Source organism: Ictidomys tridecemlineatus, chromosome 4, assembly GCF_052094955.1.
Source record: "Ictidomys tridecemlineatus isolate mIctTri1 chromosome 4, mIctTri1.hap1, whole genome shotgun sequence".
Taxonomy (NCBI): Eukaryota; Metazoa; Chordata; class Mammalia; order Rodentia; family Sciuridae; genus Ictidomys; species Ictidomys tridecemlineatus.
Window position 1 is genome coordinate 196419429 of NC_135480.1, and position 23182 is coordinate 196442610.

A 23182-nucleotide genomic window follows, 5' to 3' on the forward strand; every position below is an offset into this window, starting at 1 on the left:
CAAAGGCGGGCCTTTCCCAGAACACCAGCTGCTAAGGGTACATTCTTCATGGAATGAGGGCTCTCTCTGCAGAATAAGGACAGAAGTCAACATACACTGTTCAATGAAAAATGGGTCAGAACAGTGGATGCACAGTATGTTAACTTTTGGATGAGAGGGAGAATAAGAATATATATTTGTATTTGCATTCTAAAAATCACTAGAAAGATACAGAAGAAAAACAACAAGAGTGTGGGGCGGGGCAGAGAGGACAGTGTTAACAGGTAGAATGGAAGCGCTAATTTTTGACCTATGTGAAAGTCTTACCTATGAAGAAAATATGTTTAGTGTTCATGGAAGATCATTTCACTCAGAGCTAACCATGGTTATACAGGAATACTGGTGACCTTTTTGATTGGCATGGGAGATTTACCAGACTGCTAAAATGCTGACATTTTTATAATCCGTTATTGACAAAAAGACAAAATATGCCTTGTTCTCCCCTTGCATACCTATCTACATCTCTACAGCTTCCAAAGTCCAGTGAGGGGCCAACCACAATTCAGGAGAACAGGGGTGACAGGTTTGGGCAGCGATGGAGACATCACTGTCCACAGACTGCTCAGTTGGGCAAATGTGAAGCACTCAGGGTTTGCATTGCCCTGTGAGAAGGTCCTCCCTTACCTTGATCAAACTCAGACCCTTGCCGTTCCAACTGTTTCCGCAGTTTCTCATTTGTTTTAATAGATTCTTCTAAACGTTTTCTCAAAGTTCGAATTTCCTGTATATGTTCCATTAGTAAGTCTAGAGGAAGGAAGGGCATTTTTAATTTAAAGTCTGAAGCTCCCAACAAATTGAATAATTTATAGACTATGCAGGGATCTTGAAATTCCAAATAGTATCGGATGTGTTAAGATAGCAACTGGCAATCCTGCCCTGGGCTTGGGGAGCTGGGCTATTGTCCGTGGCCCACAGACACAGCTCTGTGATGGTTCTCTATGGCCCTCCAATAGGATGCAATTTTACATCACACGAAAAAATTATATTCCATACAATTTTAATGCTAACTCTAATGTAGCCTTTTATTCTTTTCAATATCAAATATTAATTTAAAATCTTCCTTATGGTGAAACCAACAGATCACTTTCAGGCCTGCTTAGATTGCCTGAGAGTTGATTAAACCACCTTCATAATGAATCCAGATATTTTTGAGACTAATTTTTTTAAAGAAATGTGTTTATTTGGTTATTACTTATTAATTTAAGACTGAAAAATAAAGCAAAACAATGCCACTGAGAATGGCTACAAGAAGGGTAATCTCAAGAATATACCCTGTTAGCGCAAGTATAAATGCATATGACCTTTTGGGGCTATTTGTATCATTAGCCTCAGAGAAGCTTGTTTCAATGTCTTTTACCAAATAATTCTACTTCTAGGGCTCAATTTCAAGAAATTGCCAGAGATGCTGGCAAGCATTTTCCAGAACACATGAAAATATTCATCTTGGCAGCATGCAACAGTAAAAACTGAAATACCTAAAATTATTGAATAAACTGTAGTATATTCATTATGATTCAGTATTACATAGCTATTAAAATTGTTATGAAAACTGTATAATACTATATTATGAAAGGGTTATCATTATCATATTATCATGTGAAAATTTTAAAAAACACAAACAAAATTGGCTATTCAACATGATCACAGCTCCATATAAAACCTTCCCAAACAGAAAAGACAAATGTACAAAAGAAGGTGATACACTGAATATTGAAAGTAGTTACCGTAGGATGAGAGATTTTTGATTTTTTAAAAATTCTACGCTATGTTTTAAGATAATACTTAATAATAGATAAAAATCTAAGTTTCCTGAATTTCCTAAAATGGGCATGTATTATGTTTTCATCCTCTGAAACATCACTTTAACAAAGAAAGGAGGAAACCCAGTTTCAATCTAGAGATAGGTTTCTAGAGTCAGTGTTTAAAACATAATCACATTAAGTATCCAAAGGCAAAACTAATGTCTTTAATTCATCAATTAGGGTACACTCAGTATGTCTTCGTAATGTTTGTTTTAAAACATTATACTAATGTTATGACCCAGTTTTAATTCCTCCAAAATGGCTTTCATTTAAAAGTAGCACAATGTTACAGATCTTTTCCTAATTAAATAGTAATTTTGCCATGAATTTGAATGTTTATGAGATGACTTAATTCCCAGACCTTCAGCTATCTGCTATTAATGCCAGAAGTGTGGCAAGTAATTTGGTGGATGCCTGCAGCTCCCGCGGCAGCCCAGCTCTGAAGGACTCCATGTGTACCGCACTCTGACACACCCTGCACTGTACCTCCTGTCCCCGCCCAGTTGCCCTGCAGATCTTCTTCCAAGGCCCAAACAGGCTGGAGGCAGCCAGGACCTTATCGGTTTTGACTGCAACCTTCTTCGCTGGTTTACCAAGTCTCACTGCTGGCTCTGTGCTGGTAAGTGCTCTGTAACCATAGTCAAGTCAGCTTCCACTGAGTCTGGCCAGGAGTCGAAACAACACTGGGGCTTAAAAAAACACTCCCAGTTGAACTGGACACCATCATTAATTATGCAGCCAAGGTAGAAGGAAACACTACACTGGCCTTCACAAAATGGGAGAAAAACATCTCTTACAATAAATCCTTCTGACAAATGCTACCTCTTTAAAACCATAAATCCTGTAAGAAGCAACTGCCAAAAATAGATAGATAAATAATTACATGTATCATTTTGCCTGGTAGTTCCAATTTAGAGAATTAATGTTAAAAAAAAAAATGCCCCCAATAAGGGGAAAGCTTCATGTTCACAGATACTCCCGGCGGCACTGTTCACAACTGTGAAATTCTGGAAACGGCTGAAACATTCAGCAACAGGGAAACATAAGGAAAACTGCAATTCAGTCATTCAATGGACTATTCTAAAGCCATGAAAAATGACATTATATAACAGCATGTCAGGAAGAATTTAATGTGAGAAAAGAAAATATAGTAAATGATCTCTCTCCACAGATTATAAGCATGACAAAATGAAAACCAGATGCAGAGAATAAAAGGCTGGAGAAGGGCTGGCCAAGAGGGACAACAGTGACACATGAGCACAGCTCCAGAGAACACTGTCTCCATCCAAGAACTGCCTGGTGATCCACTAAAAGGGCACCAGAAAGCCCAGGCATGAATCACCAGAGGAAGAGAGGCCTAACAGCTCCACGATGGAAACAAAACCAGGTAGGGGAGACAGGGCGAAGGGAGAAAGAGGGGGTAGGCAAGAGGAGGAGGGCATCTTCCAGCCCCACAGCAGGAGGGCTTTAAGGAAGCAGGACCTCACATAGGCCACTCGACATTACTTGGGTTGCAAGACAACAACCTCCTTCCTTCTGCTTCCTCCCTGCTCAATCAAGTTTGCACAAAGGCAGATTAGTGGTCCCGGGGGTTCTTGGAAAGGGACTGAGTCCCACACTGGGTTGATACAGTGCAGAAGAAGGTACACTAAGGCCAGGGAAACAATCTGTAGTCTGACCTAAAAACTAGGGAAAGGCAGGACCTATAGCCAGAAATGACCAGGAGGAATCAACTACTCAGAAACTTACAAAAAAATAGCAGAGGGACACTGGCAGAAATCCCAATAAATGAGGTCCAGATAACCGGCTGCTGGAGGACTTCAGCTCAGCTGGTTTTTGAGACACACTGAGACTGCACAGATCATGTTCCAGGTATATCTATACCATGTTCCTCTGGGCCCTCAAAGTCCTAGAGGAGCCTCAGAGGCCACCACTGGGCAAAGGCTCCACTGGGTTTCTTTGCCATATTGAATGGGGCCACCCTGTAAAATTGCATATGAAAAAAAAAAAGAGTTCTGTTGTTTACATATGTCTTCAAAAAAAATTTTTTTAATAATGACCTATGTGACCAAGTATCAATAAAGCTTTTAGCAAGAAGGTGCCAGTGTCTGGTTTGTGCTATAGAACTCATGGTGGTACTGTTACTAACCCCCAGAGAAGAAGAGTGACCAGAGACTGTGACAACTAGAATCTATACCACCAAAGGGCTGGAAACCACTGCCTGTGGCCAATACTAGCCCATCTCCATTCTATCAACACAGTTTCACAGGAACACAGCTCTGCCACTCACATCAGGGGCTGCTTGTATGTGTGACAGGAGAGCTGAACAACTGCCACGGGGCCCTTGACCCTGCAAAGCCTAAAACATCTTCTTCCTGCCCCTTTGCAGGAAATTTGATGGCCAGTCTATCTGGTCTAGTCTATATAATCCTTGGACTCTCTGAAGCAAACTGAATTACAAACACAAAGCCCTACTTCTTATCCCAAAGAGAGAGACTATAAGAACAGAAAAAGCAAACGGGAGATCAGAGCAGGTTCCCAGGGAGGCTGGCTGAACTCAGCCCAAGGTCAGAGGTAGAACAAGAGTGTTATGGGCTGAATGTCTGTGTCTCCAAGGTCACCTGCTAAAGCCTTCAGCTCTCAAGTGCTGGCATTAGGAGGTGTGGCCCTTGGGAGGGGATGACACCAAGAGGCTGGAACCCTCGTGAATGGGATCAATGCCTCCAAACAGAGACCCCTGACAGCTCTCTTGGCTCCATGTGAGGACACAGTGAGAAGTCTGCCACCTGGAAGGGGACCCTCACCAGAACCCAGCCATGCTGGCTAGCACCTTGATCTCAGACTTCCAGCCTGAAGAACTGTGAGAAACAAGTTCCTGCTGTTTGTGAGCCACTCAGGCTGTGGTACTCTGCTACAGCAGACTGAATGCACGAAGCCAACGGCCTGGGCCAATGGGCCAAGGGTCACACTAGAGAGAAACAGGTGGATTCACAGAATCACCAACTTTGCACTGTAGAAAACTATCAGAACAGGGCTGGGGCGCTCTCGGGCATCCATACAACACAAAGCAGAGAGTCTTCAGAGTGAGCCTGCGTGCAGAGGAGTGACAGGAACCCTGGGCACTAACCGAACTTGCACTGCTGCAGCTCCAGGGCTCTCCACACCATGATTACAGGAGCAAGGAAACGGGAAGTCCAGGGCAGGTCTTCACTCAAAACCACACGCCCTTTCCCAGTCACCCACACTTTCACCACCATGGTTTTCTCTGGTGATAAATGACACTCCATGACCAGCTCCAGCCCTCACAGGATCTCCTTTCATCTGAGAAACAGTCAAATGTCACCACACTCCAGCCACTAGGGCGAGACAGCAGGTCAGTGTTTAAACACAGCCACGTTTACGAGGCTTAATAAAGCTAGCTTACCTTGAGAAAAATGGTCTGCCATGACTGAAGTCTGCCCGGACACGCTGTCTTGCTTCTGTTCTCGGGAGAGGAAGGACTTCTCGGATATTTCATCATCAGACAGCACATGAGAGGAGAAAGGCCCAGGAGATTCGGGTAGAAGACGCTGGTAGTCCACGTTGTGTTCCTCAGTCCTTAACGGTTGGGATTAAAAGACAAACCATTTCCTGCACTAAGATCCCAAGCAGGGCTGTGACATCAGAACCCTCGAGGTTACTTTCCCTTCAGAACTGTCCCGTGTGTGACTTCTGTCAGCCCTTTCATTTCCTTACTAAATTAAGCAATGACACTCTAAAAACAAGAAGGGCTCCATGTGCTTGAATCTGAAGCCAAGGAGGAAGGGAAAGTGAAGGGATTGTAGCTGTCCCAAAGTCTGGCTTACAAGAGAGGAAAGGGGTCCGCAGCAGCTGCTTCCCAAGTGCCCACTCTGATGAAGCAGCCTGGGTCTGGCCTGGGCCTCCCGGGCCCCCTCTGAGGAAGGGTTAGTGCTGTCCTCCATAGAGCCAGAAAGGTGGTGGCTCAGCATAAACCAGCCACTGTGTCCGTTTGTAAGTGGCACCTCCCAGATCTGAACCAGGCCTGTCTGGCTCCAAGGCCCGGGGACAATGTGGGATTCTGGCCCAAAACCATGAAACAGCATTATGGATTAAAAAATCTCAGAACCCTCAAGGTCCCCACGCAGGCCCCAATGGCATGGTTCTGGCAATCATGTGGTTATTAACCAGTACTTCCTGAGGACCACCTAAGCCACAAGGAAAAGCAGCCTGAACACTGTGAAAAGCTCCTGTGAATCTCCATTATAGATAAGCTCCTTGATTTAAGCTCCTTTCTCTCCAACTTTCCCATTACTTCTTGTCAGTGGCCACAGTCTCATTATTCATGAGCTCAGACAAGAGCAGAGGACTCCGAAGCTGCAACGCATTCATTAGCAGGTAAACACCAGATGCAGCTCTGCCCAGACAGCCTGATGGATGCTCAGGCTCACCACGGGCCCACAGGAGTACAGAGTGGGCCAAGGGCAGCCATTTAATTAGCTTAGGAGTGACCCATGTGAGGGCTGAGCCTGCCACTGACAAAGAGAGGACAGAAGGAGAAGAAGAAATCCTCTGAATGGAGAGGGGTGAGCACTGGTTGAGGGATGCTAAAAGGCTCTCCAAACTCGTCATCTTCCAAACTGATGAATCTGGCCATGTCTAGCCCCAGCGTGCCCTGCTCATCAACTCCCTGCCTCCTGCAGAAGAGTGTTGGGACAGTTGTCACAGCCTCTGAGAACCAACAGGCCCAGCCTGCCTCTCAGGCCTTGATCCAGGATCCCTGCTCAAAGGGGCCGAGCTTCCCTCCCCTCAGACAGGGACACTCTCCCAACAACCCTGGGCCCTTCACTCTCATCCTGCAGAGCTCAGCTAAGATGGTGTCTTCCATACCCTCTCCATGTCCTGCCAGTGGGAAGTGATTGCCATCCTAAGGATGGAAGTAGTGGGGTGAACTGGGCGGGGTCTCTGGCGCTACTGCAGGAGGAGAAGGAGTATATCTTTTATATTCATAGAAGACCTGATTAAAATGTCCTCCAGTGAGTTGTGAACCTCCTACGTGCTTGCTATAAGGATGCTGATGGCCTTGGTGATGACAATCAAATCTAAAATTCAGCATTCCAGACTGTCTCTATTTCTTTATTTTACCCCTAGGAGTCCAAAGGGCCACATCATTTAAAGTGAAAGAAGGTTCCCTCCAGTGTCAATAGCATTCAGAGCCTTTACAAGTAACAGGAGGATGAGACCTTGGCATTTGCTACAGCCATAGAGGCAAGCTAAAAAGGACTGCAATTCACATATTGTCACTGCCTTCCAAAGACAATGTAGAGTAACCATAAGAGCACAGGTGTTCAATTCTGACAGATCCAAGTTCAAATCCTAGCTCTGCCTTTCAATGGCAAACAGGCAACTTGTCAGCCTCCTCACCCTAAAACGGGAATAAAAACGTTCACTTTGTAGGGTCAAAAGTAATAAGTGTGAAACACCTAAGGCAGCAGCTGACACGTATAAATACCCAGCTCTTCTCTCATCCTGAGGACTCTGGGAGTGGAAAGGTAAGACACACCAAGTGGTCTTTTCCAAGTGGAAAGGCAAGTGCTGTTATGCAATTACATGCCAAGTACCAAAACTATCAGAACAGGGCTGGGGTGCTCTTGGGCATTCACACAAAACAGGAGAGTCTTCAGAATGAGCCTTCCTGCAAAGGAAGCAGGAATAACTGGCCCGAGTGTGGTGGAGGAGGGTACAGGGAGGGCTGGTTCACGTTCACTCCAACCCCTTTCACACTACATGAGGAGGGAGGCAGGGGGCACAGTTCATGCACAGCCATGGTGGGGGTGGGGGAGACAATGGAAGAGCATGGGGTACACCACAAGAAGGGAACAGTGTGGAGGGGAGCAGAGAGGACCAGTCAGCTTGAGGAGGGCTCAGATTCCCGTTAGGGAGTCTGGAACTTTCATCCTGCAGGCCCCAGGAGCCAACAGAAGCAATATGTCATCTGATTCAAATCCTTGACAGAAATACCAGGAGTGACCTGGAACAAATGAATGGAGGGTTCGGGACACCCTGAGTGGCCTCTTCACTTTGCTCAGCCATAGTCAGTTCTATAGGTATTTATGTCTTAGCTACAAGAAGCAGAAAACTTAGAGAATGGAAGGCAGCTAGAATATTTAAAAAAAAAGAGGCAAACCCAAACGGAGGTCCCAGAAAGTCATCTTAACAAATGTTAAACTCACCTCTCCATCGGCTCATTCTGGGGACTCAGCTCCACTCCAGATGATTTTCCTAGAAGCAGAAATAACATTAAGAAAGAAGGAAAGCATTTTTTTTAAAAAGTGATCCCTAAAAATTTCTTGCTCACACATGTGCAGGGGCATTGTCCTGTTGGTTTAAACACTTTTTACAACAAGCCAGATGTTGAAAGGGGGATTCGCAAGAGCACAGTGCCGGCAAGAGACTCCTGCTTTATCACTAGGCTGGCTCTGGTTCCAGGGGACAGCACTGAATCCAAAAAGCAATCACAATAGCATCACTGGGTGTAATTCTTTTTCCTTCACTAAAATTCTGATACTAACAGAACATATGCTCATTATAGGAAATGCACAATAGAATCAAGAAAGCTCCCTGCCCTCCTGAACGCCCATAGACCTGTGACTGGGCTGCCTTTGGTTCTTTCTTCCATGCATTTGGGCAGAGATGATGCTGTAGTGACTTAAGTTTTTCACTTTTTTCTTTATTATAAGCATTTTTCCTACTAAATTTGCTTTGGAATCCTCAGCCCTAATGGCCATACTAATATTCCACTGTAGGCACACACGTCATAGTCTGGCAGTTTTTGCCCCTTCCCTATTCAACATTTAGGTCATCTCCAAATTTTCATTTTAATAAATAAATGAAATAAACAGCTTTGTGCATGCAGCTTTATCTGCATATAAATTATTTCCTAGGAAAGACTCTCAGAACTAAGATTACTGGGCAAAGGAGTGCTCGAGTGAGCTGAAAAAACCACTGTCTGCGGCGGGGAGAGGACGAAAGGGGATGACAAAAGAAAACAGAATAAAGCTCAGAATGTTGTTGGGCGAAAGACATGCTGCTCTATTCCTGCATGTCATCATTTGCTGTTTGAAAGGAAGCATGAGCCTAGATTTCAAAGAGGCTAACAACTTTATTTTTAAAATACTTCAGAACCCTGGAAATTGCAGACCGGGATGAGCTCTTTGAAGAAACTGACGCATGGCTAAAGAAAAAAACAAACCCTTCTACAGCAGCACTTGAAAAATGAGACTATAATTAAACTGCACCCACACATACAATTTTCAAAACTACTCCTAAAAGGAAAAGTTCTCCAACACCGCAGCACAGGGAGAAGATCCCGAGCTTGCCTGCTTGCTTCATGGCTCGCGGTTCCCACCTACAACTCACAGGCGCCGGCATGGCCAACCGAGCTCACGCTCTACCCTAGCCGACTGGCCGCCTGGGCACCAAGAGCCAGTGGCACATAAAGGCCTGAAAGCCATCCTCCACAGCAGGGCACTGAGGGGCACTGCACCACCAGGAAGGAATCAGATGGGCCTGTGCGAGCGGGCGCCAGGCACTGGGTATGACTCTGGGCCTCTTGACAATCCCTCAAGCACAGCCTTAGCATCTCTGTCGTGCAGCCAAGAAGCCGAGTCCAGGAGGGCTCATGTGCAGCTCTCTCAAGGCACCCCATTCTCACTCTAGCATTACTGAGTTTTCCAGTTCATAAGTAAGGGAGGTGGGGGCAGCCTCATAGCTAGTACCATCACAAAGTGCCCAGCCAAAGTAGTGTAAAGATATTTTGATGTCTGACAAGGCAGGGAGAGGCTGGCAGACCTCTCAAGGGGGAAAGCCACAGCCGATCCAGTCAGACTCAAAGACCTTGACCGTAAGTCCCAGATCACAACCAACCCTCATGGGCAAGGACGACTGTATGTTAGGGAATATCTCAATCACCATTTTCATCACATGTCCACACTAGGGCTGCTTCCAACATTCAGCTGATGATAGACTTTGACCCAGCCAACCTCGAGGATGAACCATCTGTCCCAGCCCAGCCTTCCCAAGAGCTTAAGAGTTATAATGTACCACCAGGCAAACAGCCAGGTGAGACCCCGCTCCACACGCATCAGTGTTCTTCAGTGCACACCTCCCTCAGGACCTCTCAGGGTGGGTACCCTTGGTTTGAGGCAGGCTTTAAGCATCCTGAGTCTTCTGACCATAAACCCATCAAAGACCTCTCCTCCATTCCTAACAAAACCTTTGGCCACAGAAGGAGGTGACCCTAATGCCACCAGCAGCATGGGTTCTCTCTTTTTCAAACAAAGACTCTTTGGGGAACTTACAATAACTCAACAACAATAGAATCCCACATGTTCCCCTATCACAACAGGGTTCTTTAAAACTAAATGACAAATGGTTATTGTGGGATTCATAGAGAGATCATAACAACTGATGCATTGAATTTCTTGTGGAAACTGCCTTCACACAGGTGACAGGAAACCATCTGTTAGGCTATTCCAAATGCTTGGGATTCATGTCATGAAAATGCTGCTGCCATCTCTCAGGCAAATCCTATTGCTACATCTAAAAGCTGTGCAGTCTGTGGCAGTGGGGGGACTTCATCTTTACAAATAAAAAAAAACACCCAGTTGTCCCCTTCATTTCCAAACAAGACCATGATGCAAGACAAACTGACAGATTAACACCCCCTCCCAGTCTCCTCTGCACATTAATCCATCCTGTACACAGCTGCCATTGAAGAAGCCCCCATAGGCCAGAGAAGGTGCAGTCACACACCATAGACTGGCATCTCCAATGTGACCCAAATATTTCTTCCTTTCCATCTCATTAGTAACTGGACACAGGTACCCCGTTAGACCCAGAATACAGAGGAGCCATCCTGCCCTTGAAGAGTTCACATCTGAGTGGGAACAATGGACCCAGAAGACAATTAGATGACAATACTGAGATAAAAGGCAGCATGTGGCTGTGGAGGCAAGCACAATCCAGCATGGCTGCCGGGGAAATTTAGGGGAGAGGGAGTGGAGCTATATCTTTGAGGCAGGAAGAACTACTTTATAAAGGTAAGAAAAAGCTAAGGGGCTCTGGGGAGAGCAGATTGCAGGGGTAATTAAAAGCCAAAACCCTCCATCTGATCTGACAGCCTGGGTCATCACGGTCAGCTCCTGAGTGCCCACTGTTTGCCAAGCAGGACACCAAACTCGCTCATCTCATTTAATCCTTACAAGCAACTTTGTTAAGACAGGTGCTACTATCTCCACAGAGGAAACCTGACCCTTAAGGAGTAAGTGGCACATGAAGCTGGGGTCTGAACTCAAACCTCTGTGCTGAGAGCCATAGCCGAGTCAACAACAGTCACTGATCTATTTTGTGTCCCGGCCCTCTTGGGGCATCTAGAAGCTACAGACCCTCACCCCAGAGAAAGGTACATACCGCCCCAAACCTTGCAGAATTCCAGACTCCTACAGGGGAGTCCTAGTTTCATGGAGCTAAAGAGGAATTCCAGTTCTCTCCCTGATTAGCATTAAGAAACCATGCTATCATCCTACGCCTTAGATTCTACCATCTAAACACTATGAAAGAAATGCCAAGGACACGCACAAAGATTCCAATTCAGTGTTCTTTATAATAGCACCCAAACTGGAAATAACCTACATGTCCATCTAATGGGGAAGGATTAATTGTGGTACCTTTACACACAAGAATGCTCTTGGGGCCACTAAACTTTAAAGTGTACATTCATATTATTAATGGTGTCATACATGTTATTTAATTAAAACTTCAGAGAAAACAAAGTGATAAGTTGCAAATAGTTGTGTTTCCATAAAAAAATACACACATGTTAAAAAGATCTAGGCATGTAAGCTCCAGGGTGTTCATGCATCACCGTGTAAATGATGCAATTACAAGAGTTTAATCATGTGTTATTCCACAGTAAACATGTAATGTTCTGTATTGATTTTTAAAAGCTGGTATTAAATTTTGAAGAACCCAAGCCATGGGACTAAAACTACATCATAATTCAGGAACCAGAACCCTTACATGGCATCTAAGAAAAGACCTGCCTCTATGTTACATTTTCCTCTTTACCAAAAGAAGCTGTAATGAGGTTTCTGGAATTTTTAGGTCTTTGGGGGAAGAAAATAAAGTTTTATATGTGTGGCGTCTGATACTCCTGGCATGCTCCTGCCTCCAGAACCCACAGCAAACAAGAAGTGGGACTTCCCTGGGCGGTCAAAGTCAGTAACTGAAAAGTAAAGCAAGGGGTAGCTCCATGGTGGGGCGGGGTGGTAAGCTAGTGCCAAGGTGCGCTCTCTTCTGGCTTGGCACTGCCAGGACAGGGTGAGGGCTTCAGGAAGGAAAGAAACAGGGACACACCTTGGGCCTGGGAGACACAGCTTTGTCAGTCGCCCAGTTATTTCCCCACTAATAAGATGAAAACCAGCTTATCTGAAAGCAGCCAAAAGAGGGTGCATTTTTATAAAGCTAGGAAAAGCCAAGTGTTCTTATCCCCTGTGCTCAAAGGTACTGGGGAACTAGTACTAGAAAACTCAGCCTCTGCCAGCTCTTTGGGAAAAGCACTGACGACACCCAGACGGGCAAACCATCCCTTCTCATATCCTGGAATGGAACTAAGCAAACATGGACCCTCTTGAACCATGTGTCGTCTACATAAGAAGACAGAAGAACAGAATCAAATCCTGATTTCCTCCAAGTGAGCTGTGCCTCTGAGTGCCACTCTTTGGTTATGGCTAAATCCCCTAGAAAAAAGACTGCTGCAGGAGTACGATGCCAGAAGCACTAGGCCCCAGAAAGCTGCCTACTGAGCGATGGCCGTGGCTTCACGTCCATGATTTAATTCAACCCTTAACACAACACTGTGAATTGGGATCAGCATACCAGGTTCACAGGTGAAGAAATTCATTTTCTCATAAAGTGCTGAAGGTCCACAGCCCACGGGTGGGGAGCCAGAGCTCTCAGCCCACCCCCGGGACTGCGCTCTTCCCTGCGAGACCCACGTGCTAGATGTGCAAGGACATTCCTGAAGCTCAGTTCAGCGTAAGCAAACCTGGATTCATCCTCCCCTCCAAGGTCACTGTGAAGTTTCAATCAAATAACATGCATGACACCAAGAGGAGCACAACTGAAACGCCAGCTCTGCCGTGCACTCCATAAATGCTCACAGAGGGGGGTTCCTCCCACTGGGCCACGCTCTGCTCGGCTATGAAACTGGGATTCACTTGCACACTCTGGTCCCAGCCCGTGCACTGCGTGCCCTCTACACCGAGGCTGCTTATGTCCTAGTGCTATAGCAGCGGACACATGGGACAAGGTCCGTGCGCCTGGGGGGCCCAGAGCCCAGCAGGACAAGCAGACTCCCAGGCCAACGACAGATACGCAAGGTGGTGGCAAGCAGGAGAGAGGACACAAAGCAGGGCCAGGGGAGAAGAAAGGCCAGCAGTCGGGCAGGATGCTGGCTGTTTACATAGTCGTCAGAGGCCCTTCTCAGAAGGAAAACAACTGGGAAAGGCAAGAACTGCTGAGGGTCACCAGAGAGAAGAGAACCCACAGAGGCCTGGAGAAGGCACCTCTCAGGCAGACGGGGCAGCTGCAAGGCCACAGCGGGTGGGGAGGGAGAGCCGGCTGGGCTGGGAGGAGAGGGCAGAGCCGGGCAGTACGGGCCCAGCTTAGAGGACACATCTGTACTTTCCCTCTGACTCAAAGGAGCCTCTCATTTCTAAGCAGAGAAGGGACATGGTCTGCCTGACATTGTTAAAGGTCGCTCTGACAACTGTGTGGAAATGGACTGTGCTGGGCAAGGGTGGAGGCACAGAGATGGGCTGGGGCAGCAGGCACGGGACACCAGTGCAAACTGCAGCAAGGGATGAAGACTGGCCAGACCCAGGGCCACGGAGGGCAGAGGAGCGGGAGGCCAGGTGAGCAAAAGCAAAGCCTTTCCCCAAGGAGGGAGCTGTGGACCTGCCAACAATGCTGTAGACTGAGAGAAGACATGACCACTGAATCTGGCAAAGCAGAAGTTGCTGGTGACTTAACCAGCGCCCTTCTGTGGAAAGGCGGGAATGGTGGAAAGCCCAAGCCCAACGGGGTTAAGAGAGACAGGGGGACCAGAGAGTAATACCAATAGGTGTAAGAGAGAGGGACAAAGATAATAACTTCAGGCTGCGGCTCTGTGGGAGAGCATGTGCTTAGCTTGCCTGGGGACAAAATCCAGGGCCTCACCAAAAAAAAAAAAAAAGAAGAACAACAACAACAACAACAACAAGAACAAGAAGAAGAAGAATAAAAGACTTCAAAAAGGCAATGTGGAAGAAAAGAAGTTTTGACTTTTCAACCATGTTCAGATTTTTCATAAATGAATAAGAAAATTAAATTAAGAAAGATACAGGTAAAAACAAAAACCCTAAAATTAAATACAAGTAGAAACAAATGAATATAACTGTATTTCAAATAAATAACATAAGGATACTGTGGAAAAAATAAAACCAAGTAACTTTTAAATTCAACTCATGATTATATGCCCTTAGCCTAAAAACAAAAAGAACAACAAACAAATGAATTCTTCTAGCAGACTTTTGTTGTATGGATGAAGCAATTCTGGAACCATCTGCATATGTCATAGAAATGAGCAAATCAGCAAAGAGACTGATGCCGCTAGAGCAGGGTTCTCACTGAAGGGGAAGGGAAATGCAAATGAGGAGGTGGAAAGACAAGAAAGAACCAGCGGGTGTGCTGGACTCGGGTAACATTGTGAAGCAATGAGTTTAAAATGAATTTAATACTTACATACACACACCAGTTCTGCCTGCCTGAGGGCCTGGAAACACACTCTAGTGGCCATGAAGGCACTCAGCACTGAGTCTTGGATTTTAAATAGCACTTCCCAATGAAAGAAACCAAGCCTACTTGGAGAAATGACTGACTCGGAGAAAGGCACAGTGTAAGAAGACTAATCATCTTTGTTGTGGCTGAAAGGAAGAAAGGGCTCCTGAAATGAGGGAGACGTGTCCACCTCTGGAATATGCAATTTAACAATCTGAAACAATTTGAGCATCAACGTGAAAAAAAGAATGGGGAAAAGTCCGCTGAATAAAATAATCTATAAGCCTATATTGATAATTAACAAGTAACAAATACAGAAATAAAGGAAACTAATGTAGAATGCATCCTTCTTTTAACTGTTACCTGATAATAAAGGAAGAGGAATGCTGATGTTAGAGAAAAACAAAACCACATTGCCTCAACCATTGTGATATTTGACTGGAGCAAGAATCCAGGGATGGTATAAACTCCTGCGTAAACGTTCAAACATGAATGACCTACTTCAGGAGTTACAAAGCAGTCCCACCAGCTAGCTGTTACACAGGGAAATATAATTTACAGTGAAGAAACCAGACAGACACCACTGTGGCTCGTGAAGGTGTCAATGAAAATGGGAGAAGTGAATCCTGTGCCTTCTTCCTGGGATATCATGAGAACAAAATTGCGTCTATGTGGCATTCTTGCCAAAGCTGAATAAGTACTCTAATCCAACCATAAATCAGATTATACAGAAACAGCAGGTAATCCCCAAATGAGAGACCAATCTAAACCCATCAAGCACATCAATATCACAAAAGATAAAGAAAGGGTGAGGAACAACTCCAGATTAAAGAGACCACAGAGCCATGTCAACTAATGGTAACATGGGGTTGGGGTGTGTGGCTCAGAAGTACAGTGCTTGCCCAGCATGTGCAAGGCCCTCGGTTCAATCCCTAGAACAAAGAAGAAAAAAAAGTAACATGGGGACTACAACCTAGATCAGGATCAAGAATAAAAATTTTCATTAAAAAACAAAAACAAACAAACAAACAAACAAAAAACATTGAGATGGGTGCAGTGGCTCATGCCAGTGGTTCTCAGGAGGTGAGGCAGGAGGAGAGCAAGTTCAAAGCCAGCCCCGGCCACCTAGTGAGGCCTAAGCAACTCATCAAGACCCTGTCTCTAAATAAAATATACAAAAAGGGCTTGGACACTCATACATTGCCAGTGTAACCAATCTGGAAAGTAGTATGGAGATTCCTTAAAATCTTGGTATGGAACCACCATCTGACCCAACTATCCCACTCCTCGGTCTATATCCAAAGGATTTAAGAACAGCATACTACAGTGATAGAGAAAAATCAATGTTTATAGCAGCACAATTCACAATTGCCAAACTGTGGAACCAACCTAGATGCCCTTCTATAGATGAATGCATACAGAAACTGTGGTATATATACACAATGGAATATTACTCAGCATTAAAAGAAAATAAAATTATGGCATTTGCAGGTAAATAGATGGAGTTGGAGAATATTATGCTAAGTAAAGTAAGCCAATCCCCCCAAACCAAAGGCAGTATGTTTTCTCTGATAAGTGGATGCTAATCCACTGGGTGGCATGGAACATAGTATGAGTAAAAGAACTTTGGAGTGGCAGAGGGGAGGGGAGGGGAGGGGAGGGGAGGGGAGGGGAGGGGAGGGGAGGGGAGGGGGGAACAGGGTAGGAATGAGACAGACATCAGTTAGAGCACTAATCTCTAGGGTATATTAAAAACTCAAGAAGCTAAGCACCAAAAAAACATATAACCCAATCAACAAAAGGGCCAAGGACCTGAACAGATACTTCTCAGAAGAGGATACACAATCAATCAACAAATATATGAAAAAATGCTCATCATCTCTAGCAATCAGAGAAATGCAAATCAAAACTACTCTAAAATTTAATCTCACTCCAGTCAGAATGGCAGCTATTATGAAGACAAACAACAACAAGTGTTGGCGAGGATGTCAGGGAAAAGGTACACTCATACATTGCTGGTGGAACTGCAAATTGGTGCAGCCAATTTGGAAAGCAGTATGGAGATTTCTTGGAAAACTAGGTATGGAACCACCATTTGACCCAGCTATTCTTCTTATCAGACTATACCCAAAGGATTTAAAAACAGCATACTACAGGGACACAGCCACATCAATGTTTATAGCAGCACAATTCACAATAGCTAAACTGTGGAGCCAACCTAGATGTCCTTCAGTGGATGAATGGATAAAAAAAAAATGTGGCATTTATACACAATGGAATATTAGTCAGCATTAAAAAAGAACAAAATCATGGCATTTGCAGGTAAATGGATGGCACCAGAGAAGATAAGGCTAAGTGAAGTCAGCCAATCCCCCCCCAAAAAAATGCCAAATGTTTTCTCTGATATAAGGGGAGTGACTCATGGTGGGTTAGGAAGGGACAGCACGGGAGGATTAGATTAATTCTAGATAGGGAAGAGGGGTGAGAAGGAAAGGGAGGGGGGAAGGGGATTAGCAAGGAGAAAGTGGAATGTGATGGTCATCATTATACAAAATACATGTATGAAGACTTGAATTGGGTATCAACATACCTTATATAAAAACAGAGATATGAAAAATTATGGTATATATGTGTATTAAGAATTGTAATGCAAAAAAAGTACTTGTATAATGGTATAAATTGACGTGAACATACTTTATAAACAGAGATACGAAAAATTGTGCTCTATATGTGTAATAAGGATTGTAATGCAAAAAAAGTAATAAGCTGGGCATTAAAAAGCAAAAAAAAAAATCTGAATCTCTACTATATATCATACAATGGTATATTAAATAATGTGCTACTTTTGACTTTGATAATTGTACCATGGGTGTGAAGGAGAATGTCCTTGACCTGAAAAACTACACACTGATATAGACAGGGGAAGGGATATGTAGCCAATACATCCTTTCAGAGTTTAGAAAGATGATAACATGTGTGTGTGTGTGTGTGTAGGGGAAGTGGGGGAAATGTAGCAAACAAATGCAGCAAAATGCTAACAACTGATAGCCAGGGGAGGCTATGTGGGATTTCTTATGGTCTCAAGAAAGAAAAAAGAGGTTTATTGCATTAATATTATTAAAATACCTCGCAAATAGCAAAGGACCAGCCTTTCACCCCTTTCTGGCCAATTGGACCCTTAGATATATTTCTTAACTGATAAAAATTTTGATTGCTTGAACAGGGATTTTTTGTTCTTTTGTTGTTTTTTTTTTTTTTTTTTTTTTTTTTTGGTTGCCAATGTCTAAAACTCATGATTTTTCAGCAAAAAAAAAGATGACAAATAATGAAGGACAGGGAAGGAAAGACCAATTCTCATCTTCTCTAGAAAATCTGCAAGAACAAGCAACCACATGGCCATGGCTGAGGACAGCACCCATTGGCTGGCTTCACTGATGTACTTCCCCAGTGTGGCCCCAGAAGCATCGAAATTGGACCCCTGGCTTGGACAGTGCAGATTGCAGAAATGTGGAAGTGGCCACTGGAGGAGAAGTGGTCAGTAGTGTGGTTCCACTGCCACCTGGTCAAGGTCTGCAGGAGGTAACTAACAGTAAGGAGTCACTTCCTTCCGTGCCCACCTAAGAAGTCCCAAATCAATTCCATGTGGTAGTACTCATGTCCCTCAGCCCACTTACCATTGAGAAACAGAGTTTCCAGTCTGTCTAGGAGCTCTGCACACTGATTCAGCTGCTCCTGGAAGCCCTCGGCCACACAGTGATCCACGTCGCTGGCCTGCAGCAACTCCTCGAACGCCTTGATCATGGTGTTCACATGTTGATGGTACATGACACAGATGCCGTGGCTGTCCTTAATCTGCTGCCGCTGAAGGGACAGCTCCCTGGCTTGGGACTGAACTAATGAATCGTATCTGATAAAAGGGGGAAAGAAAATGCTTTTGCCATTTCAGAATTGAATTTTTGTGACCTTAGCACTAATTGGAAAAATGACATAGCAAAATTTTTAAAAGCCTGCAGCTGTACAAGGATATATATGTTAGGAAAAAAATGAAACTGTACAAGGTCACTCCTTTGAGTTCAAACAGCCAATGAATGCTGGAACTAAGATCTTTCAGCAATATTCTTAACCTTATAAAGCCCCCAATTAAAGTAGAGATTGGCAAGGACTCTGAAGAACAATTAGTTTCCATATACTCTTCAAAAACACTATGCTAGATTCAGAAACCAGGGTTAGCAAAGCCATCCAAAATCCTTAAGAAGTAGGGGGAAAAGCCAGGATTCTCCTGTCAACAAAAAGGTCAGGGAATAATCCTGCTCCAAGCCACCATTCAGTGAGTGTCTAGGACCTTTCAGTCACTGAGAGAAATACTGTTATTTGTTATCTGATGAACTCTCGCTTTTATAGAAAAGGAAACAGATCGAAAGTTGGAAATGTAGTGAACTTGTAGGATTCCAACCATCTCTAAATGCAAAGCTCTCATGCAGCACTGCCTTGCTCCCGGCCACCAGCGCCATCTTTCCCCTGTGGACCCACAGTGTCAGTAGGTGACAAAGTGGCCCATATACACTGTGGCCACAGCAGCCTGGCTCCAGAGAAGCCTGGCAGACACTTCTGTTCACATGTTCCCCTTCCTTCATGCCAGCACTTTCAAGGCCATGAATGGACATGCCAGTATTAAGGATGGGGATCAGTTTAACAGAGGAGGAGGAACATGGGTACCAGAGTTAGACTACGTAGGTCTGAAACCTGGCAACGCTTCTGACCAGTTGTGGACACTCACAGGCAGGTCACAGCAACCTATCTGAGGCTGTTTCTTATCTATAAAAACAAGTTTAGAGCACTCTTACTCAGGGAACTTTGGCGGATCAAATAAGGGAAGTTCCTAACCAGAGGCCTCACGTATCAGCCAGTCAAAAAAATACAAGCCTCCTTCAACCTCACTGCTTGGGAAGTCTTGAAAAACTCACTCTGCCTCCCGACAATCCAGAACAATGTGTTTGTCTCAAATTAATGATGGATGAAGGTCAACTTTACAAATGATCCCATTTTTGCCATATCTCATGAAGCAAAACTGTATCTATTTATACTCATAAAGCATTATCTTCATGACCTAAGAATTCTTCTCTTTCAATACAGGCTTATTTCTCTAAGATGACCTTCAAGGGTAAAGATATGAAAAATAATTATATTCCTCCCACCCTGCCTAGGACGTCAGTGTTAGTTCCACAGAGTAGCAAAAGCCAATCATACAGTCCAGGAGTAAACACTGCAGTTCAGCCACAGCGCTATAATTCACCCAGCGATTGGTATGAAACCTCTCCCAAGCCCCAACCTGACGAGGGCAAACTTTGCCCTGCCAACTTCAGAAGGATGCACCATTTGTAAATGATGTTAGTGTGCGTGGGCACCATGTTTGTGGCCTCACATTTGACTTCTCCACGGGCCTGACTGCCTTCCCTATCATACACACCACCTGCCACACAGCACCATTCCCTGTAGCTCACGAGCTCCTGCCTAGTGGCAACATGGATGGACTGCAGGCTTAAGTGAGGAAAAGGCAGAGGTGGAGTGTACCTCGAGGGTGAGATCTCTCTGAACTTATTCTGTAGGTTGTGGATTTCACTGAAGAGTTCCAAGTTCAAATTCTGCTCCTTCTGCAACTCATCCTCCTGGTCCAGCAGCTGCTGCTTGAGGCCCTCTAGCATCCTGCCATCAATCATCTCTGGGGCCAGAGGATGGAGGATTTTCATGTGCTTCACATATCGTACTTGGTGCAAACTGGAAAAGGTCATTTCTTCTTCATCAGTACTGCCCTTGGGCTTATTCAACCCATCTGGGGCCCCTTCTGTCCCACACAAAACTGTAATAATGGCCTCACTGCACTGGGAGTGTTTTTGAAGCTGAAATATGAAATCCCGGTAGCCTGCCAGCTCAGCTTCCAAGTCACAGATTTTCTGTTTTAAGTTTTCCACATCATTTGAGGTACTGATGTTCTCAGACTGGTCAGTCTCAGTCACGTTGACTTTAACAGAAAGCTGACTCTTAGAACTCAAGTGAGTAGCTACTGATGCTGGGCCCAGAAAATCTTCAGAATTCTCCTTGCATGCTGGTAATATGGGAACATCATCAGACAGACAAATTTCAGGATCTGGAAATCAAATATGTGTATGTCAGCATCTCCTTTGCTGCAATCCACATCTGCCCCCCAGTTATTGCCACAGCAGAACCAAGACAAAGCAACAGCCTCCTGACGACCATACCTGTCCCTGGCCCTTCCTTCTGTTTGATTTGGATATTAAATATATCCCAATGGCCCATTTGCGAAGGACTTGTTCACTCAGCTGTAGCTCTATTGGGAACCTTTAGAAGAGGGAACCAGTAGAAGAAAGTGGCTTCACTGGGGACGGCCCTTGAGGGCAGAACACTGCTCCTCCCCTGTGCTTCCTGGACAACAGGAGGTGAGTAGCTTGGCTCTACTGCTGCTCCCTGCCATGATGTTCGCCTCACCAGAGGCCCAAAGCAACGGGGCCAAGCAGCTACTCACAGAAACCTCTGAAACCTGAAGCTAAGATAAACTTCTCCTTCTTCTCAGTTAATCTTAGGGTTTAGTCACAGCGATAGAAAACTAACATACCCTTTCACCTCTCAATGCAACCTCTTTCTCAGAAAAAAAAGTTCAAAGAGTGAACATAACCATAATAAACCAACTATATATCAAAACTCATCAGTATCCCCACTCCCTACCTGAGACCTTCCATGATCTGATTCCAGGCAACATTTCCAGGATCATCACCCCACACCAGCTAGGAGATTTTCCAGAAACTATGATTCCCAATGCCCAGTGTGTGGACTCATGCCTCCAACACTTTCACATAAGCTGTGCCCTCTGCCTGGAATAGCCTACCCTCAGCTCTCCATTCCACTCCTACTCAGTGAACCCTACTTGTCCTTCAATGCCAGCTCTCATTTTCCTCCCCTGCAAGCCCCATCTCCTAACTATGCAAAAGCCATTCCCCTCCATGCATCTTACACTTATTACCATGACAAAGCACCACAAGCTGGGGGCCAAAGCAGGCACCACAGTCAGCATTTACACAGCAATTAATAACCAGTCTGCATGCTTCTCTTCAGCAGGACTGGGTCCTCTCATCCTTACTTTCTCAGTGCTTAATATAGTACCTAGCACAGGTAGAACTCATTAACAGTCTGGGAAATACTGAGGGACTCATGAAGCAACATCACAGAGTGGTACTTCTATACATCCATAACAGAAGAGTCCTCCTTTCAGCATTGGTGAGTTTCCGGGCGACGCCTTGATGTCCCCTTGAGTGTGAGCTGTTTCACTGACTCACACCAGTGAGGAGCCACTGTCTATTAGCTGGCTCAAATACCAGAGATGCAGCCCAACTGGTTTGAGAAGTGGACTGCAGAACAGAGACAAAGCAGAACTTTGGGGCCAAAGAGCAGGAGAATCACACACAGACTTGCCACCTGCTGGCTGCACCACCTTGGATAGGAAATTATAATCCCAGAGCCTCAATTTACCCTATATGGAAAATAAGGAAAGAGATGCCTCACGTGGCTGTGTGAGGTTTAAACTCAGGCCTCACCCACAGCCTCTGTCCTTAAATACTACACCATGTGCCTGCCAACCAGGAAAGCTCAAGAAATGGTTTGAACACTTGAGTCAGCTGGAGACAGTAGGAAAAACTCATCTTTGAAACCCAACAGATGTGTTTTCTAGCACTGGCTCTGCCCACTGCTAGAAAAGCTGCATGACTTCAGTTGTAGGCTAATTGACCTCCCTGAGCCTCAGTAACTTCACCTCTAAAATGCAAAGTGGTTCATTCACTGTGAAGAGTTGTGTGTGTTTGCTTTTTAGGATTCTATGGAAATGTCTGTGAAAAGGCTGACATGGTGTCTGGAGCAGAGCCATGGAGACCAGCCAATAAGAACATCCCCAGAACCACTCAAAGACAGAAGGCCAGGCCCATGGTAGGAGGCACACAAGCCAAGGCTGGCCCCAGGTACTGGGGAGCAGCGATGCAGTCTGCAGCAGGTGACCCAGGACACCTCTCAGAAAATCACAGATGCGTTCTTGTGAGGCTGCATGTTCCAACTGCTGGTTCAAAATCTGCTCCTTATAGCTGTAGGTCCACTCGTCTCTGCTCACAGTGCAAATACTATAAAGTAAACCTTTTCATTTTGGACAACAGCTACCATGTGACCTAAAAGAATTATACAATTTTTGCTGTACAGAGTTGACAGGATAACTTGTCTATGAGGTCCTGGAGGGTGGAGACCAGCATTCATCAGTTTCTCCACTGTCTGGCACAGTGCCTAGGATGAAGAAGGTACTCAGTAAATACTTCTGGCTGAAGAGTATAAGAGCACACACATGAGCACGAGGGACAGACCTCTCAACCAGGCTCTGTTCCAGTGCATCACCCCAATAGATAAGGATGTAT

General features: G+C 45.0%; 1 protein-coding gene across 7 annotated transcripts in view; it reads right to left on the minus strand.

Annotated features, from left to right (window-relative positions):
• Positions 1-23182, minus strand: part of Cdk5rap2 (CDK5 regulatory subunit associated protein 2) — a 180148-nt gene that overhangs the window by 24687 nt on the left and 132279 nt on the right. For all 7 annotated transcript variants that reach the window (XM_078048082.1, XM_021723477.3, XM_078048081.1 and 4 more), the window contains 5 exons: positions 20289-20862; positions 18392-18624; positions 8072-8120; positions 5266-5438; positions 664-783 (listed from right to left, as the gene is read on the minus strand). In XM_078048082.1, the coding sequence (XP_077904208.1) occupies positions 664-783; positions 5266-5438; positions 8072-8120; positions 18392-18624; positions 20289-20862 (1149 nt within the window). The remainder of the gene's footprint in view (positions 1-663; positions 784-5265; positions 5439-8071; positions 8121-18391; positions 18625-20288; positions 20863-23182) is intronic.